This window comes from Umbelopsis ramanniana (genome assembly GCF_025399195.1).
Source record: "Umbelopsis ramanniana AG unplaced genomic scaffold K450scaffold_27, whole genome shotgun sequence".
Taxonomy (NCBI): Eukaryota; Fungi; Mucoromycota; class Umbelopsidomycetes; order Umbelopsidales; family Umbelopsidaceae; genus Umbelopsis; species Umbelopsis ramanniana.
The window spans coordinates 227005-245714 of NW_026252113.1; the positions used below are offsets into that span (position 1 = coordinate 227005).

At 46.5% G+C, this 18710-nt stretch overlaps 7 protein-coding genes across 7 annotated transcripts; 2 read left to right on the forward strand and 5 right to left on the reverse strand.

The window, feature by feature from the left end:
* Positions 1-606: 606 nt before the first annotated feature.
* Positions 607-3651, reverse strand: K450DRAFT_241125 (uncharacterized protein). The gene is made up of 4 exons (XM_051589045.1): positions 3001-3651; positions 2708-2938; positions 2310-2648; positions 607-2244 (listed from the first exon to the last, which is right to left on the reverse strand). The coding sequence occupies exons 1-4, from the start codon at positions 3209-3211 to the stop codon at positions 713-715; spliced, it is 2313 nt and encodes a 770-aa protein (XP_051444717.1). The 5' UTR covers positions 3212-3651; the 3' UTR covers positions 607-712.
* Positions 3652-3861: 210 nt separating this feature from the next.
* Positions 3862-5008, forward strand: K450DRAFT_209938 (uncharacterized protein; the record flags this gene model as incomplete). The annotated part of the gene is made up of 4 exons (XM_051584779.1): positions 3862-4145; positions 4219-4237; positions 4306-4360; positions 4421-5008. The coding sequence occupies 4 exons, from the start codon at positions 3862-3864 to the stop codon at positions 4942-4944; spliced, it is 882 nt and encodes a 293-aa protein (XP_051444718.1). The 3' UTR covers positions 4945-5008.
* A 56-nt stretch (positions 5009-5064) lies between these two features.
* K450DRAFT_241128 (uncharacterized protein) lies at positions 5065-8405 on the reverse strand. The gene has a single exon (XM_051589046.1). It carries the CDS (start codon positions 8309-8311, stop codon positions 5438-5440), a length of 2874 nt encoding a protein of 957 aa, XP_051444719.1. The 5' UTR covers positions 8312-8405; the 3' UTR covers positions 5065-5437.
* A 1498-nt stretch (positions 8406-9903) lies between these two features.
* Positions 9904-12800, forward strand: K450DRAFT_241131 (uncharacterized protein). The gene is made up of 4 exons (XM_051589047.1): positions 9904-10505; positions 10568-10815; positions 10900-10912; positions 10978-12800. Exons 1-4 carry the CDS (start codon positions 10359-10361, stop codon positions 12568-12570), a joined length of 2001 nt encoding a protein of 666 aa, XP_051444720.1. The 5' UTR covers positions 9904-10358; the 3' UTR covers positions 12571-12800.
* Positions 12801-13659, reverse strand: K450DRAFT_241135 (uncharacterized protein). The gene has a single exon (XM_051589048.1). It carries the CDS (start codon positions 13604-13606, stop codon positions 13031-13033), a length of 576 nt encoding a protein of 191 aa, XP_051444721.1. The 5' UTR covers positions 13607-13659; the 3' UTR covers positions 12801-13030.
* A 2063-nt stretch (positions 13660-15722) lies between these two features.
* K450DRAFT_241147 (uncharacterized protein) lies at positions 15723-16729 on the reverse strand. The gene is made up of 4 exons (XM_051589049.1): positions 16485-16729; positions 16301-16394; positions 15881-16212; positions 15723-15749 (listed from the first exon to the last, which is right to left on the reverse strand). Exons 1-4 carry the CDS (start codon positions 16541-16543, stop codon positions 15734-15736), a joined length of 501 nt encoding a protein of 166 aa, XP_051444722.1. The 5' UTR covers positions 16544-16729; the 3' UTR covers positions 15723-15733.
* Positions 16730-17612: 883 nt separating this feature from the next.
* On the reverse strand, positions 17613-18456 carry K450DRAFT_241155 (uncharacterized protein). The gene has a single exon (XM_051589050.1). The coding sequence runs from the start codon at positions 18403-18405 to the stop codon at positions 17731-17733; it is 675 nt and encodes a 224-aa protein (XP_051444723.1). The 5' UTR covers positions 18406-18456; the 3' UTR covers positions 17613-17730.
* Positions 18457-18710: the final 254 nt, after the last annotated feature.

Genomic DNA, 18710 nt, shown 5'->3' on the forward strand with positions numbered 1-18710 from the left:
TGCCACATGGATTCTTATTCGTCCATGATCGGGCGAGCTTACAAATGATGATATGCAATACGTGAGTTACGGTGAATTTTTTAGCTTCAGTTCATTTTAAAACCTCTATAATTGTAGAAAATGTTCCATGTGACCCTATTTCTCCACACGGGCAAGCTTACTCTCACATAAACCTACCCACCTGGCACAAATTGGTAGTAACCAAGTGCCACAAAACGTTAATAAAATTCGCAGGCTGGCCGATAAGATGGGACGAGGATCTTATCTTTTGTGCTCTACCTCGTACGCTAAAAACAGATAAGGGAGGCTTTCGGCATCTAAAGTTTAGTTGATCGGAGAGGACTACGCGGTCCAAGAAAAGACCGTGGAAGAGGGGCATATTGAACCAAGTCAAACCCGACCGTGGGAGTCTTTGTAATCATGCAGACTAAAAAATGCTAGAACATGGGAATGGTTATCTACACTTTTTTACATCATTCATCGCTCAATGATATCGAAATGGCTTGCATTGATTGAAATCAAGTAGAAAAAAGCTTAAGACACACACTTAAATCACCGCTATCAGACTCAGACGCAACACCGATGGATGATAGTCGTACATCAGGGCGCAGGGTGCTGTTCTGCCAAAATCATATCATGGACTCGGCTGGTTTATGAAGTGAACATATATGTGACTAGAAGTAAAGATCAAAAGAATCATAATATGGGTGATTCAGTGATGTTGGCCGTGGCTAGAGGCAGCCCCGACCTTGAACTCCCCTTGGACAGTAGAACCAGCCGTTGTACCTTGAGGAAGTGCCACAGTAATAGTCGTAGTGGAGGATGACTTGGACGATGAAGTGGTAGAGCAGCTGAATGCAGCATTATTGGGACAATGTAGAGACTTCCCACGGGTTTCGACAGTGAGTTGCACAGACGACAGCATTTGCGTAGGGTCGGCGATCATGAGCTGAATTGAATGTGAACCAGTCAACGCAGAGAAGATCACACCACTGGACACCACGACCGGGCTTCGGACCTTGCCGAACAGAGGAAGACTGGCCTTACCCGCGGACCAGAAAACGGCACCAACAAACTTTTCACTCTCAATTTGAATAATATGAGCAATGTCGTTGCGTTGAAGGACAGAGACTGGTTGATGTTGGACGCGGGAAACGAATTGCGATTGTCCCATACCAGGATACACAATATATCCAAGCTCAGCATTTTGCACTGCTTGGCCACTGGTTTGTTGATGGGCGATTTTGGCATTGAAAACAGGCCATGATACCGAGCCGTTGTAGGCACCAATAGACTGCCAAGTACCAGATTGAACATTCGTACTGAGGTTCACCGATACTTTGCTGTCGATCATTTGATAACCAATGCTATCATGGTGAATCCACTTGACATCCTGGTATATCCCCGAAGTGGCCTGTTGATTGGCTTTGTTTACATAGACTTTTCCGTTGAGTTTTCGTTGGTCCAGCGTAGAAAAAACTGGGTTAGGTCTTGTTTCAGTTATATTGCTTCCAAGCACCACATAAAAATCATTCAAAAAAAACCATGACTTCTTCCAGGCAAAGTCTTTTGTCTTGGGGTTCTTATAGTTGAGTCCGGCAACACCGATCTGGCCATTGGAGATGCCTCCTGCAAAGGCATTGGATCCAAGGTATGCTGGAGTACAGTTGTTAGGTGTACCATGGTAGTCGATGGTAGTACCTGGGATTAGATCCCAGTCCCAAGTTGGGAATATGTTCCGGTACTCGTCACCTGAGAGATAAGTATAAACGGTACCATCTGATAAATGGAATCCTTTGGAGCTTTCCCCATTGACACATTCTTCAGCCAACGTCCGGTTGCTAGTCATCTTGAGTGTCACAATGTAGTTGTTACGTCGATGGACCATATAGTCACCATAATAGAACATTTTGTTGCCGTTGAAGGGACCATGGTTTGCATCCTTCGATGGAGCTTGGATGGATTTGACGATTTTAGCAATATCTGGCCCCGTCGACCAGTTTGATGTGGCATTGACCAATTGTGCGAGATTCACGGCTATGTCCGTTGCAGCACCTGGTCGACTCAAACTTCGTCCTGTGACAGAGTAATCCCACAGAGGTGACCCAGAGCTATTGCTGTACACCATCCATTCACTACCATTCATCACTAGAGCAAATGCAGACTGTTGTGTTGTATTGGCTTGGTAGGCTGTGCCCATAGCAAAAGTCTGAAGATTAAGGAACCCTTGAAACATGACCGCCCCTAGGTTATACGACTTAGTTAGTAGCGATAGCATATAGATGGTTTTTTTTTTTGAGAGAACGCACCGTAAGATCCAGAGGCAAGTAAACCTCCATGTTGGAAAAAGGAACCGTCCACTTTAATGCCATCTAGTTGACCTTTGCTTACTTGCAAGGCGGAGTTTCCGGCTGAAAAGGTCTTGGAGAGAATGCTAGTATTACGGCTAACGAGGCCATAATAAACACTACCTAGGGAGACATCAATCAAATTGGCCGCCGTTTCCTGAGGGATAGCAGCGTAAGGACGTTTGGTGATCCTTTGACAGCCAGCTATTTGCGTCGTGTTGAGTTGGTCAGACACCACAGCACATGCAGCACCAGCAATTTTAGGCACACCGATGACGTTGAACCACCAATTAACACCCCCTAATGAACGATCGGTTGAGTGCAATGAAACTTAGATTGCCCAAATGCAATTCACTTACATAAGCCAGGAGTACCGCATGGACAAGTACTGCCACCATTTCCAAAAGTACAACCTTCGTTCGTGTAATCGTTGGCAAACCAATAATCCATTGCACTCTTAATGCTTGTTAATAAAGTGGAGGAATTCTTATAATTTGTCCCATTGGCTCCAGATCCCCACGACACTGTCATATCCAGTACGTGAGACCAATGCACCTCAGCACCCCAGTTTGCCCGGTCACCAGCACATCCTGCACAATCGATTGTCAATAGGGTTGAAATGCAAGATTCTCTTCGGTATCATATACATTACCAGCTACATAGTTGACATCAGAAAAGCTTCCATCTGCTTGCAGTGTTTTTAGCCATTGAGCAGTGCCTGGAGACGGTGAGTTTTGGAAGGTAAGTTGATTCACATTGGCCAGAATAGTCTGGAGGTCGGAGGCGTCATCTCTTCGGTCCAGTGCAAAGGCTACTTGTGCAGCGGCAACCACAGTCAACAGGCTTGTCCTTTTGATAAGCATGGTGAGAAAGAGGCACAAGGCGCTTGAGAATACTGGGACGTACTGATCAGAATGCTTTATATAGTTTGGATCTGTGGGGCCTGTCCAACATAAATGGCGGCGGGGTTGCGGAAGGTTTGGCAGAGTTGGCAAGGAACGTTGGCAGAGACTACGTAAAAATAGAAGAGATGAAAACTTATGGTCAAAAGACCCTGATTTTTATCACCTTTGCTGACTGGCCGTTTCGCTCCTTAAATTCATTTCTCCGCCCTGTTGCTTGTGGGCTGCTATCCACCTCTTTTAATGCACTACATCAACCAATCCATCCCTATCTTTCACTAGCATTCCTTCCATTGAGCGACATTTCAGGATAGACCGCCGGTGGTACAGGGTTCCTCATCAGGTTGTTCAATGCAGTACCCTCTCACAAGCCTAGTGTTCTCCGAACACTCGCATCCAATAAAACTTTATTTTTTCATACGAGCGTTCTTACACTAGCCATGCAGGGTTCCGAGTTGTGAAACGTACCATATCTTGTAAGCAAGCGGCTGACAGACCAGCGTAGCAAAGGTATAAATGATGGCAAACATGATGCAGAGCTCTGTCTGTTACCAAGAAAATTGCTCGATAGTATGAACAAGTGGATTGCCATTGTGCTGGTATCTCAAGCCATGACCGCCGCAAGCACCTACGTGCTTAAGGATCACTTTACAGGATCCAACTTTTTTGATAACTTTTATTTCATGAACGCTACGGACCCTTCCAAAGGATACGTAGAGTACGTGGACCAGACCACGGCGCAAAACTTGGACCTCTACAATTACCATGAGAACAAGAATTGGATGTATGTTGATAACACTACCATTGCATCCTTGCCTGGTCGCAAAAGCGTTCGTATTCAAAGCAACAATGTCTACAATCAAGGCCTGTTTATTTTTGATATGAGCCATATTCCGTAAGTAGCAGACTTTATTCCTCTCTCAATTGCATCTGATAACCCATTAAATCTCGTTTATGGAATGCTTTAGGTGGGGATGTGGAACTTGGGTAAGTTAGATTACTTGTTTGACTTTGTACATTTCCTCATTCTTGAAAACTCATATGTCTTTTGTTAGCCTGCTATCTGGACTTCCGGTGCCAATTGGCCTTACAGTGGAGAAATTGGCAAGTGTAATTTTTAGGATGGCATTTGAAAGTTGTCATTCATGACTGACTAACCTTGATTTTTAGACATCATGGAAGGTACCAACCTCAATACGTTCAACTCCATGACGCTCCATTCCTCTGCCAACTGTACCATGGATAATGTAACGCAAGTGATGACCGGAACGATGACCGCCTCAGGCTGCGGTAGCAGCAGCGGGTGTAGCATCCGAGATTCCAGATCTACCGCTTATGGCCACGGTTTCAATGTCATTGGCGGTGGTGTGTTTGCTATGGAATGGCTGACTAAGGGTATCAAGATTTGGAACTTCCCTCGCACAGGCATTCCCTCGGATATTCAGTCAGGAGACCCTGATCCAACCTCTTGGCCCACTCCGCAAGCTGACTTTCCTTTTGGCGCCAATTGCCCATCGACCAATTTCAAGAACCAATACATCATTCTCAACACCGATTTTTGTGGGTGGGGTAACCAGACATTCACCAGCAATGGATGCGGTAGCAGTTGCCAGCCTTATGTAGCCAATCATCCTGGAAATTTCAGCGATGCGTTTTTTACTATCAACGATATTAAAGTGTATGAGCAGCAGTGAAATCAGTTTCATTGTGGACCCTGTTACTCAAAGACGGCCACCAAGTGCATTATGTAATAGCATGAAATCAAGCTTGTTTTTATTTGGTAATTCATTTACACTGCATGGTGGCGATAGGGTGGGTAATTAGCATCGGTCAATTGTGCGGATGGTTTGAAAGTTTGTACTCCTGCGACGTCAAGAATTTTTGCGAGAGCTTTGCCAGATCGGGTTACATGACGGACAAATGGTCGGCAGCGATTGTTTTTGGGTTCGTCGACTATACCCAAAGACCTAGTTCTCACACCACTTCACGTCAGCTGGAAAATGGAAGTTATCTTTCAAATTATAGCCCGGTGAAGGTCATTATTATTCATTTCATGTCATCGCTTCAGTATAGTAAAATTAAGCGCATTATTCCTAGTGTTAAGTAACTTTCACATAAACATAGTAAGACTTTGAAAAAACACTGCATCGTGGCCCCTATGTGTTCAGTTCCTCTCAATTCCCCAAGTTATGCCTCCTCCGGTGTGGGTAGGATAAGAACATATCCTTCATTGCCGTCCACTCGAATGTATTGTCCAGTCTTGATGAGATCGGTGGCGTTGTCAACACCAACCACAGCAGGAATGCCATACTCTCTGGCCACCACTGCACCGTGGGTGAGCATTCCGCCGACACAAATGACCAGTGCCTTGGCAGAGTTGAAAAGTGGAGTCCAGCCGGGATCAGTGAACGGAGCGATCATGATTTCACCACTCTTTAGTTCTGCATTGTCCGGGCTCAGTACTACTCTCGCATAGCCTTCAACCACGCCAGCTGACACGCCCGATCCAAGTATAGCGCCTTCTGGTGCATTGATCGACTTGCGAGCACCATTGACGACCTCGCCATCACTGGTCATTAAACGCACGGGGTGTAAAGTGTCATCTTTGGCGTGCTGCTCCTTTCGCTGTGATATCAAATCCTTCGAGTCGCCCTCGAATGTATTTTCCAACAAAGACGCTACCTCGGATAATCCAAGATAAAAGATATCGGATGGAGCATGTAATGCTTCTGATTCAACCAATGTATTAGCCTCCTCCAACAGAACCTTTTTGGTGATCCAAAGCATGCGAACTAAAGTGTATTTGGGATGTTCACGCATGCCTGCGCGATATCGGAACACCTCTACCAATCGTTTCATAAGGATAGCTTTAAGAAATCCCCAAGGTGTATTGCGAACGCGTTCCACAATTCGGTGAGCTGCTTCCTCTGCTTCCACATTAGCTTGAACGTGTTTGCGACGATGGTCTCCCGAGGACTGTTCGTTCCTTGCCACGGTCAAGATAGAGGAGATCAAAGAGGACGGGCGCTCGGCCCATCGTTCATTGTTAATATCGATTTCTCCCGGGCATCGCATGCCATACTGAGACAAAAACGAGTCAAGTTCCTTTTGAAATTCAATTCCCCCTTTGACATCCTGCAACCCTTCGTAAAACGTTTCGCTGTTAGAGGACGATTCCAAATACTGCATAACCGCCGGATGTTCACGAACACAGTCGCCTAAGTCGCCAACACGAAGTCCCATTTCAGTTGTGACGTTGCCAGGAAGAGATCTATGCATGATGGCGACATCGGTGACATCGCCTAGCCACTGTTCTGAGAATCTTTCCATCAATTTCATAGCGAGAATGCCAGGAAGTAGTTGTGGGGCCAGCGCTCCCATAATAGATGGAAACACATTATGAAGCGAGGTCTGCAACAAGTGTATTCTCTCAGCACCACTGACTTCGCTTAGTCGCTTCTCAAAGTTCGCCACCGCCTCCTCCATCATGGAATTAGCATACAATATGGCTTCTTTGGGGTCTCTGATGAATAGGCCCATAAAAACTTGCCGAGCCACAGGGATAACAGCACGCACCAAGGTCATTTTCAGCCCTTTGGGCGGAGGCACGTTACGAAACTCAGGTCTTTGAACCACTTCCTGGAGGCCGGCAGAAATTTGCTCGTCAACGACCGTAAGGATCTTTGGAAACACCCGTCCCAACATTGGGATTCTTAAAGCAAGCGTTAAGTCGAGGTACAGATGGCTAGCGGCCGACACACCCCAACAAGATTCGTCTCCTGGAACGGTATGGCCAATCGGTATGACGGTTCGTATGACCGACCTTCCCATGGGGGTTATGGCTCTGGTCATCATTTGAGCGTGCCCAAATGACGTATAAACATGAAGCGCGTCGTCTGTTGGGAGGGGATCCACCATGGGAAACAAAGTTGTGATAGGACGAGATTGAACGATGTATATCTCTTTCTCGGCGGTCACACACCACTCGATATCTTGTTCACAGCCATAATGAGCTTCGATATGTTTGCCAAGGGTCGCCAATTGCAAAATCAGGTCATCCGACATGGCCTGAGCGTTCTGTTGCTCCTCTGAGACGTCTTCGGTCACGGTTCCTCCTTCAGGAAGAGAGTAGATGGCTAGTTTCTTGGACCCAATGTTTTTTGTGACAATCTTCTCATCTCGAACTTGATACATGTCCGCTGTTACCAGACCAGAAACCAAAGCTTCTCCCAAACCATAGCTAGCATCGATGGTGATTAATTTACGGTGGCCAGATACCGGGTCTGCAGTGAACATGATGCCAGACACTTCTGGTGTGACCATCTCTTGGATGACCACAGAGAGCAACACCTCCTTATGCTGGAATTGATTGCGGGCTCTGTAGATGATGGCACGGTCGGTAAATAATGAAGCCCAGCATCGTCGGACCGCATCCAGAATATTGTCGAATCCCCTGATGTTTAAATAGGTATCTTGTTGACCAGCAAAAGACGCGGATGGCAAGTCTTCGGCGGTGGCAGAGGATCGGACGGCATAGAATTTGCCTTCACCGATATTGGACCAGCCCTCATGGATGGCCTGTTGGATGTCGTCGGGGATAGGTTCTGTTTCCAAATGATCCCGGATGCGTTTCCCTAGTTCTTGCACCTGCGCCAAGTCATTCACTTGCAGATCTTGCAAGTCGCGGAAGAAGTCGTTCATAAAGGCACTGTTGGCGACAAATGTCTCATAGGCCACTGTGGAGATGCACATGCCATTTGGAACGGGAAATCCGGCACTCAACATCTCGCCTAGATTGGCACCCTTTCCGCCCACCAGTGGTAGCGACGCTTTGTTGATGGTGTTGAATGGAATGACACAAGCCATTTCCAAGGCAGTTGATGTAATGGAGTTGTTGTCGTTACCAAGTCGTGTTGTTGGACTTTTTATTTCTTTCGTTACTGTGCCATAACGGAACCCCCGTGCTACAGCATAAGAGGACTCGTGAGCCATGTGGTAATCCATATTCAGTAGACCAATATGACTTTTGCGTACTTCAATATAGAAAAATTCATAACCCATGTCCTGGTTGATGAGCCTATTCGCGCGGTGCGTTTTACACTTTGCCTTGAAGGTGTTCGTTCAACAGACCCGTTTCTGCATCATCTTGAGAGAGTCCACAGCGAAATTATGCCACCGACCATTTTCATTCGAGGCTGTTTCGATCCGTACCTATATAAATAGGCCGTGTAGAGCGCCGCCATGATTTCACTTTTGTACGGTAGGTTAACACAACTCCTTACCATGAAGAAGACAAACAGAAGCAACCTGACCAGGAAAAGAATGAAGAGCTGTATTGACCACGGTATTTATACAGCTTCCATTCAAAACACGCTGTCATTGATGTAATGCACACACATGGGGTAAAATGCATCGATCTTTTCCGCATCCTCTTGCAGGTCGCGTCTCGTATTGATATCATGATTCGAAGCATTGTACGATTGGAATAGCGTAACGCTTACTATCGGAAGAGTTGATTGGCAATTCATCATCGCTGAACGTTCCAAAAGCCTGGCATAGCTACAGTGAAGAAGGTCATTACACGTTCTTTACCTAAATGTTCATGAACAGTATGTATAGAAGGCTGCATGCGATGTCATTCAGAGTACGTATAGAAGGTTGCTTGCTGGAGCCTTGCCATCGCTCAATTGACTGAAGACAAGATAAAAGAGTGATAATAACATACCAGTATTATTCAGCTACCTCTCCATTTGACCATAAGGTGAGTATGGGTTATAACAATGCGAGTTTATTCAAGAGGTGCAGTTTGATCTACACGTGGCCGGTCGTTGTTTTAAAAGAACAAGGACCCTGCGTCTCTTCAGGAAAGCATACCGGTCATTCACTTGCCTTCGGAATCGATGCAGGGGAAGTACCGAGTATGTTGCAACCACAGCGTTGACACCAAGCAACGTACACATAATAAATGGTTAACGCTCAGTCCTTTGGCAACAGCCACTCCGCAATGGCATACTGGCATTTGACGAGGACAAAGGTGTAGCAACGTCACTGATTCAGCCCTCCAAGTACAGGCAGCTATGTGCGACTTGCACGCGGGCGGACGGGCCATATCAGCGTCACTCATCAGAACTCAAATTAATACTTTTACAATCTGGCTCATACCTGGACATCCGCATTATATCTAACGCAATCCAGTAGGGCCGTACATCCATCTTCTCACGCAAGGTATAAATTACAAGTTTGCGTTATCTTACGTTACTCAACCAGGTATGGCGACATGCGCACAAAGCACTATCAACAAAGGTGGGGTGGGTACTTTCATCTTTCTATATCGAGCGAACGAGCATTGGGTATAAACGCAATGTGTTTTGTTTCATCAAGGCATCGACCAACGTACAAAACGCTCTTCAGGAATTTAGAAGGCAGATGTTGGCTGGTCAAGGCTCAGCGGGCGTAGGAAAGATAGTGAGCGGTGTTTGGCTTTCCGATGGCCTGCGAGATAAGCTCGTGTAGGTAGTACAGACTCGGTTGGACTTTATACAATAGCCTCGATCGATTCCGCCGAGCAGAGTCACAAACTAGTGCTGAAGGTTGGTTTTATAGACCATTATGAACAGACAACCTTGCATTTATAGCTTCATACTGTACTACTTTCACCCGATGAGGTAGCGTGTGATTGGTTCAGTGTCAGACGTGAGGTGCGATACACATTATGTGCCATAGGTAGATGAAAGCGGGTTAACGTCACCAGACTATTCTACGTAGAAGACTCTATCGCAGCCAGCTGTTGAATGATCTTTATCATCCTTTCGTTCTCTACACCCTCCGAAAACGCTGCGTGGGATGCAATTTAACAGGCTCGAGATCGCCCATACCGTAGTGCAGTTGAAACAGCGAAAGATGATTTGTTATGGTCGGAGGTGTCAGCACGTGATGTGAGACCATCTCATTCGCCTGTGGTCCGCACTTACCCGGGGTTGTGTCCAATTTGGAGATAACTACTACGTTATGTTGGTGGTATGAACAGTCCAGCAATGGAAGATTTTACATAGAGTAGAGAGGAGACGGCGCAAGTAGGCTCGGAAGGAATGATCTCGCCGCTTGAAAAATGGTGAAAGGGCGATCCGAAGACCGGACATGGAGTGGTTTGAGAGGGATGGGATGGGAGACTCTCTTTCCTTCCAGGCAGGCAGTAGCTGTTAATACCATGTTGTATAAACGAAGCGTTGATAAGCGTATCCGTGGAAAAAAAAAGGTTTGGAGCAAGCTTGCTTATCGAATATTACCTATTGCGGTGGGACAACTAAACCCAGCTAGTCAAACCAACGAAAATTTTTACTAGATTATAAAAAAGTGTTGCAACTTGGTCGTCTTACGAGTTTTTTCTTTTGTGAAGCCCTCTCCCCTCTCTCTCTTTCTCTCTCTATGACTGCTTGGATTGACAAGCTCAACGAAAAGGTTGCGGCCTCAAGGTTCGGCCGTTATTTCCAATTGGAAGGATCTGGTCATAAGCGAGAACGTAAAGGAACTCGTTTCAGCACTGAAATCCGTGCTGGTCTGACAACGTAGGTATTCACTTACCATGATCCAATGACCCAAAGTTCAATATATTCATGATATATATATGTCCATTTTGCTGTTCGATGTAGTTTCTTTGCCATGGTAAGTTGGGCTTCACCTCCTTTGGTTGGTTCATAGCCTGTGCTAACCCCACCCACCTTCAACAGGCCTACATTATCTCAGTCAATGCCAGCATTATCAGTGACAGTGGTGGTACTTGTGTTTGCGTAGGAACTGCTGATGATCCTACTTGTGATGCCAACACCGATTATATGAACTGCGTGTACAACATCAAGCTTGACCTTATCACTGGTACTACCGCAGCCTCCATCATCGCCACCTTTTTGATGGGTGTGTTTGCTAACCTTCCCCTCGGATTGGCCCCTGGTATGGGCTTGAACGCTTATTTCACCTACACTGTGGTTGGTTATCACGGTTCTGGCAAGATCTCTTACGAAACTGCACTGGCTGCTGTCTTCATTGAAGGTCTTATCTTCTTCGTTTTGTCCATCCTTGGTATCCGTCAATGGCTCGCCCGTATCATCCCCATGAGCATCAAGATTGCTATGGGCTGTGGTATTGGTCTTTACCTTTGCTTCATTGGTCTTCAAAGCTCGGCTGGTATTGGTTTGGTCACTTTGGACACCGCTACTTTGGTCAGTTTGGGTGCTTGTCCCGATGCCGCTAAGGATGCCAATGGTTCCTGCTTGTGGGGCCATATGACCAACGGCACCACCTACATGGGTCTCTTGGGTTTGATGATCATGGCTGTGTTGTTGCTCTACAGAGCTCGTGGTGCCATTTTGATTGGTATTGTCTTCATTGCCATCACTTCATGGCCCCGTGTCAATGCCGTTACCTACTTCCCTTACACCGATGCTGGTGACCAAATGTTCAACTACTTCAAGCAAGTCGTTACTTTCCGCCCTATGCAAAACACCCTGGCCCAATTCAACTTTGACTTGTCCACCAGTGAGGTTTGGATTGCCTTGATCACTTTCTTGTATGTCGATATCATGGATACCACCGGTACCTTGTACTCTATGGCTCGCTATGGTGGTTTCACCGATGCTTCCGGTGACTTTGAACACTCTACCTGGGCTTTCATGAGTGATGCTCTTTCCATCACCATTGGTTCTTGCTTCGGTACCTCCCCTTGCACTGCCTTCATTGAATCCGGTGCTGGTATTGCTGAGGGTGGTAAGACGGGTATCACTGCTTTGACCATTTGCTTTGGTTTCTTTGTTTCCCTGTTCTTTGCCCCTATCTTTGCCTCTTTCCCTCCATGGGCCACTGGACCTGCTCTTATCTTGGTCGGCTCCATGATGTTGTCCAGTGTGGGTAACATCAACTGGAACTACCCTGGTGATTCCATTCCTGCTTTCTTGACTTTGACCGTCATGCCTTTCACCTACTCCATTGCCTATGGTGTTATTGCTGGTGTTATCTCCTACATCATCATCAACGGTTTCGTTTGGATCGTTGACAAGATCACCTTTGGTAGAATCACACCTGATTACAGCCAACGTGAGCAATGGTGGGTGGGTACCATGGATAAGCCCATCACGCCTACCTGGATCCGCTTTGTCATTGCCAAGGCTCGTGGTCAGCCCTTCGATTTGAACAACGACAGCTTTGATGCCAAGACCGCTGCTGATCATCCTGAAGAAGTTCCCTCCTCTTACACCAACGAGAAGGGTTCTTTGGAAGACAGCCCCGTGGCCATTCCTTTGGAAGAGACTGCCAGCCATCACCAATAAGTCAGTCAGTAAAAGACAACTTTTGACATGACCTCCACATCCTCTTTATCTCTTTCATTTTCGTTTTTTTTTGAAAAACCTCACCCAGAAAAAAAAATAAGGGGGAATTTCTTTTCTTCCATACACCCCATGCTTTTTCCACTATCATAAACAATAATTTCTTTTTTTTTATTATTATTTTTTCCATAATACAAAAAAATCCATGAACCTTTCCAGGTTCCTTAACGATCTTCCAAATGTATACACTGCTGTGCTTCAATGTTTGCTGAGCTTCATTTGAAACCTTGCCAAGCATAAGGTGAGGCACGCTGTCAAAACATTGATTGAAACGGGGGCTTTTATCAACGGTCAAGTAGGAACATGTTTAATACCGCAGACCATGTCAAAAAAAAAACAGTAATAAAATAATGCTACATGGATGTATACTAGGCCCAATAAAATAAAAAGGGAGAAAAAAAATCTACCACTGATTGGAAGGCTCTTGCATCATGGGAGCAGAGATGCTTTGAGCAATCATACGACCTTGTTCACGGTTCTGTTCATATTGACGCTGCTTTTTTCGTCGGTACGCTCTGACCACCGCCACGGTGAGACCAGCATAAAGGACGGTGGAAGCACCTACAGCGATGCCAACCACCGCGCCCTTGGACAGACCAGGGGAGCCAGCGCTGGTAGGTCCAGTATTCACGCCTTGATTATTGGGATCAATCACCGGTGAAGAGGTGCTGGAGGTGACAGCATAGTTTTGCTGCACAGGGTAGGTGGTATCGATCAGCTTGGCCAGCTGTCCATTGGAGGGGGAAAACAACGCACTGTTGGGGGATCGGATTTGGTCTTGCAGGTTGCTCACTGACTCGGAGGGAATGCTCAACGTGACAATCACACCGCTGGTACTGTCGTCTCGCTTGGTCAATGAGGTTCCACTGCTTGTGATCGACACAACAATGATATCGTCCACAGAACAATTGATGGCCGACACTACAAACAACGGCAACGCTTGGACAAACTCAGCCGTCAAGAGGGGATCTGCTACCATTTGAGGATAGGACAGGTAATCGAACTTGAGGTTGGCCGGTGTGTTGGTCGCTGCGAAGAGAGAGGGAGGATGATATGAATAAAAAGTGTAAAATGGACGGGCTGGTCTGACTGAATCACTTACGTGGAATAATGGCATCAACATTGGGAGCAATGAACTGAGGCAACGAGCTTGAATCGGCGGGGCTACTTGTTTGCGTGGCGCTAGGGTCCACACTAAAAATGGCGCTGACGGCTACGTTGGTGGAATGCGTTGCCGTTCCAGTGGTAGTAGTGGCCACACTAAATTGACTCAACCAGGTCATGGTCTGGTAATGGTAAGTCGATGTCGGTGTGAACGCCGACGAACTAGTGGAGCTAGTAGTAGTACTATCAGTCGTGGTGGTAGTTGCTGTGGTGGTCGGAGTCTCCGTAGTGGTGGTTGAAGTCTCAGTACTGGTAGTTGAAGTCTCTGTACTAGTGGCTGACGTCTCAGTACTGGTGGTTGAAGTCTCCGTACTAGTGGCTGACGTCTCAGTACCGGTGGTTGAAGTCTCCGTACTGGAAGTCGAGGTGCTCGTACTGCTACTATCAGTTTTGGTGCTGGATGCGGCTGTACTGTTTTTACTTGTACTTCCAGTAGCCGTGGTATCGGATAGCGTTTTGTTAGCTGTGCCAGTGGCAGTAGCATCGGATAACGTAGTGGAAGACGTACTGAGCGTACTGTGAAGATGATGTGTGGTCGTGGCATTGGCCGTAGTAGTACTGATATCAGTAGCATTGGCAGTGGTATGATGACCTGAACTTGTCGGACTGGTGATAGTGGAACTGTGGCTATGATGGGTAGAGGTAGACGGAGCCGTCACGGTTGAAGTAGCATTATGGTGTCCGGACGAAGTAGACGTGGTCCCGAACAAAGCGCTCAAAAAGTTAACAGTGGTAGATGTGGATGTGGCTGTTGACTTTGATGAATCACTGGTGGACGACGAGTGATGATGGCTAGTCGATGTAGACACCACCGAGGAGTCAGTCGACGAATGATGATGGCTAGTCGATGTAGGCACCACCGAGGAGTCAGTCGAGGAATGATGGTGACTAGTCGATGTAGGTGCAGAAGAGGAGTCAGACGACGATTTGTGATCGGTCGTCGTTTGAGGAGGAGCGAATAATTTACTCAATAAATCAACCGTGGTAGTGGTGGTGGTGGTGGTGGTGGACTTTTCATGGTGGGTCGAAGTAGGCTTTGACGAGTGATGAGACGACGAAGATGACTTGTGCTTGGTTGTGGTCGTTGTAGGAGCCGGGCCCAACAAATCACTCAACAAACCACCAGCATGAGTTGATGTTGTGTGGTGTGTGGAAGTCTCTTTGGATGAAACGTGGTGTGTAGATGTCTTGGTCGAGTGATGAAGCGTAGTCGACTTCTTAGAAGTGGTCGACTTGGCATGATGACTCGTGGTGGTGGTTTTCTTATGCTTTGAGGTGGTTTTGGTAGAGCTACCGAACAGGGCACCCAACAAATCGAAATCAGTGGTGGTGGTGGTAGACTGGCATTTAAAAAATTTAAAATTAGTGCCTGAACAACCAAACGTCGACATGACAAGAACCTGACATTCACCTCATCGTGGGTAGTCAGCGCACGGTGTTGGACGGGAGCTGCGGCTGAGGCAAAGGCACAGAACGCAGCCAAGAACAGTAAAACGAAGGGCAGGGGCTTCCTCTTCGACATGGCGCACAAAGGGCTGGAGTAGGCTACCTTTGAATGTGATGGAGCCGAGAGAGAGAGAGAGAAGGAATGGAAGGACGAAGAGGTCTGCAGGCCATTCGTTTCTTTACGAGAACCATGTAGCAGCGGATGTACAAATTTACAAGGGAACGCAACCTTTTTTTTTCAGGTATCACAACTTATATTGCAGTGTCCTGGGTACTGGATCACACCGTCAGTCTCCTGAAATTGAATAGCCGACTCCTTTACTTTTTTATTGGAAGCAGTTGTTTTTATAAAAGATCTTTTGACAAGTACTGGCTGGCTACTTCACCAGGACGAGAGAGAAAGAGAAGACACACTATGTATAACAAAAAGAGAAGAAGGTTTCTCTCCCGTTTTCGTCGCTCAATTCTAAACTAACTTTGGAAATCGAGTCGCTGTCTAATCCTTCATTGGGCTAAAAGGTAAAATGATAAAAAGACAGGAAGTAGTTAGATACGTGTTACGGTTGCAAAAGATGGACGCAGCATAGCCTGGACTCCAAAAAAAAAAAAATTGCTGCTGGTAAAAGCAACGTGTGGATCTTACCTGATATCGCCTTCTTCTTCACGAGGAGCAGGGGATCCAGATCGGCTACGGTCAGAGAACGCTTCCTTAGCAGGACTTCGGCTGCGGCTAGCACTGCGGTCACGACGAGAAGAGCTTCTCTTTCCATTACGGTCCTCGCTATCACGTTCAGGGGAGGCTGAACGATCACGGGAAGGAGAGCGACGGCGTTCATCGTCACGGTCACGGCGAGACGAGCGACGAGGAGATCTGGAGCGGGAACGAGATGGGGAGCGACGACGGCTGCGACGAGGAGGAGATCGACTGTCAGAGCGGCTACGTGATCGACGGTTAGAGCGACGGTCCTTATCAGCCTAGAGTGAGTACACGTGCATAACGTTAACAATGGAAATTTAGAATAAATGGTTTAGATTGAGCGGTAAAAAAGAGATCTAGCCATACCTCACGGAGAGTGACTTCGTGTCCGTTCAATTCTTGACCATCCAATCGTTCAAGAGCAGCCTTCATGTCTGAGCGAGAGCGGAACTCAACAACACTGAATGGGCCATAAAGAAAAAGGTTAGACTATTTTTCACGGGTAAATGCAAGAGGTGTTCATAAAGTCAGGAAAATTTTGTATGCTAACCCTTCACCATCTCGGTCCTTGAGAATATCAGCAAAAGAGACTTCTCCAGCCTTGCGCATAAAGTCCTTGAGATCCTGGAAACAGAGCAAGCCCACAATTAAAAAAGTAGGGAAGCCAGAGAGGTAAGAGACCAGTCAGTCATCAAGTCCTTCATCAAATTGCAAAGCGGGGGAAAGAGAAAGGAAAATGGGAAGAAAGACAACAGCCCCACCAGAAGAGAGAGAGAAACGCAAGTGCAAGTCATTTTTTCCTGTTGCCCAGCCAATTTTCTCGCTCAAAGAAACAAATAATGAAAACACCTCGGAAAAGCCGTATCCCAGGGAGAGAGAAATCACCCACGTATTCAACTCGGGAGGGGTCATTTTTTTTTCCATTGGGCCATTCCAAGAGGAAGACAAAAGGGATAGAGAAAGGGAAAGGGAAAGAAGCGTCTAAGCGGCGGCGACGGAGTCAAGGAAGGAGGGAAGAGTTACCTGCCAGCTGGTCCCGGGAGCAATGCCGTTAACAATAAGGCGGTGTTGAGAGCGACTACAAAAAAAAAGCCGGAAATCAAATGATTAGTGACATGAAGGGCGACATGGCAACCCCGGCATGGGCCCAATTCTTACTCATCACGACGACCGCCGCGACCACCTCGTTCCTCACGGCGTCGGTTACCGCGGGCAATTTCAACAATGAGTCTATAAAATAAGCATGAGACGTTGAGCGAGACTACATGACACGGGGGTGGGGGAATTTACCTTTCACCAAGGAATTCCTTGCCGTGAAAGTCATAGACGACATCTTCAGCATCTCTGTTGTCTCTGAATTCAACGAATCCAAATCCATTCTTCAAGTTGATTTCACGAATGTCGCCATATCCTCTGAAAAGCTTTTCGATGTCGCGATCTCTGCAATCACGGGCGAGACGTCCAAGATAAACTCTGGTAGACATATTGTTTTTTTTAAAGGTTCAATGGGGAAGAGAAAGAAACAAGTAGCCACACTCAGCTAAACCGTGCAACAACACAAAATAATTTTTTCTCGTCTTGGGCTGGGGTTCGGTCTCAACTTGACTTACAAAAAAATTCGCCCAATCACCTTGAGAGAAAATAACCTTGGTGCCTTCGCTGAGCCAATGAACATGGATGATATAATGATTATACTACAGAAGCTTTTATTGTTTAAAAATGACCTGGGGTATCAGCTTCTTTCTCTATCTATACTACGTCTATTTCATGCATGGGGAAAGAGTCCTGCCCTTCTTTTATGCTGCAGACATAGCTTCGTATGGCGGTGGTAATAAGTCAGTGGATGGCAATGTGGAAAATCCGCCAGCTTCCCCGTCTGGCTCAGCTGTGTAAATAGGAAGGTCCCAGTCGATATCAACGTCTGGTACTTGTCGGTGACTAGTCGATTGTATCAACAATGAAGTGGTCCCTGACCTTGCCCGTAGGCCAGATGATGGAGATTGGCCGTTTGGATGATGGGGAGTGAAGTTGGTTATCTGCTTGATGGAACGATCAAACATTTGGTTGAGGCCAACCGCCAGTTCCAAAAGGTTGGAGGTAGAAGGCAAAGTGAAGCGTTTGCGTTGATTTTTGCGTTTGCTATCTTGGTCAGATTGCACACTGTGAGGTCGAAGCACCACCATAATGGAGGACAGAGGATTCATCACACTGTATATTGTACGAATATACTTGACTTGAACTTCAATCGTATTCGTTTGGTCATCGACTTCTCGTGAGTTGGAACTGGCTCGTTGTAATAGAATTTTAATTCTACTGTGTTTGCAACAATACGATACAATATCCGTAAGACTGCCTACAAATGCAAAGGCGCTATTGTTGTTCAAGGATAGTCCAATTTGGGACAGTGCGGGCGGCTGTACCATTTGTGTGGCGGATGTAAGGTATCCCCAATACATTTTAGAAGATAACATGGAAAGAAAGTAACGAGAAGAGAAGGGTATTAATAAAGAGAAATATAGGTGCACTCCGTTAAAGAGAGCGATTGGTTATTCGGGTTTCAGATCAATCTGAAAGGCGCAACATTCAACCGGTTATTCCGCTGGGTGAGATGACAGAGCCGCCTCCAAAATTAGCCCTCCTACAATCGTCGTTTCCGAACCAAACCTGGAAAAATGATGAGGAGCCTTGTTTGTTCCAAAGGAAAATAGAGCGGCATCGATGTAGGCATGCACTGCTGCTGTTACCACAGACATCCTTCCCCATGTCGCCTGCAATA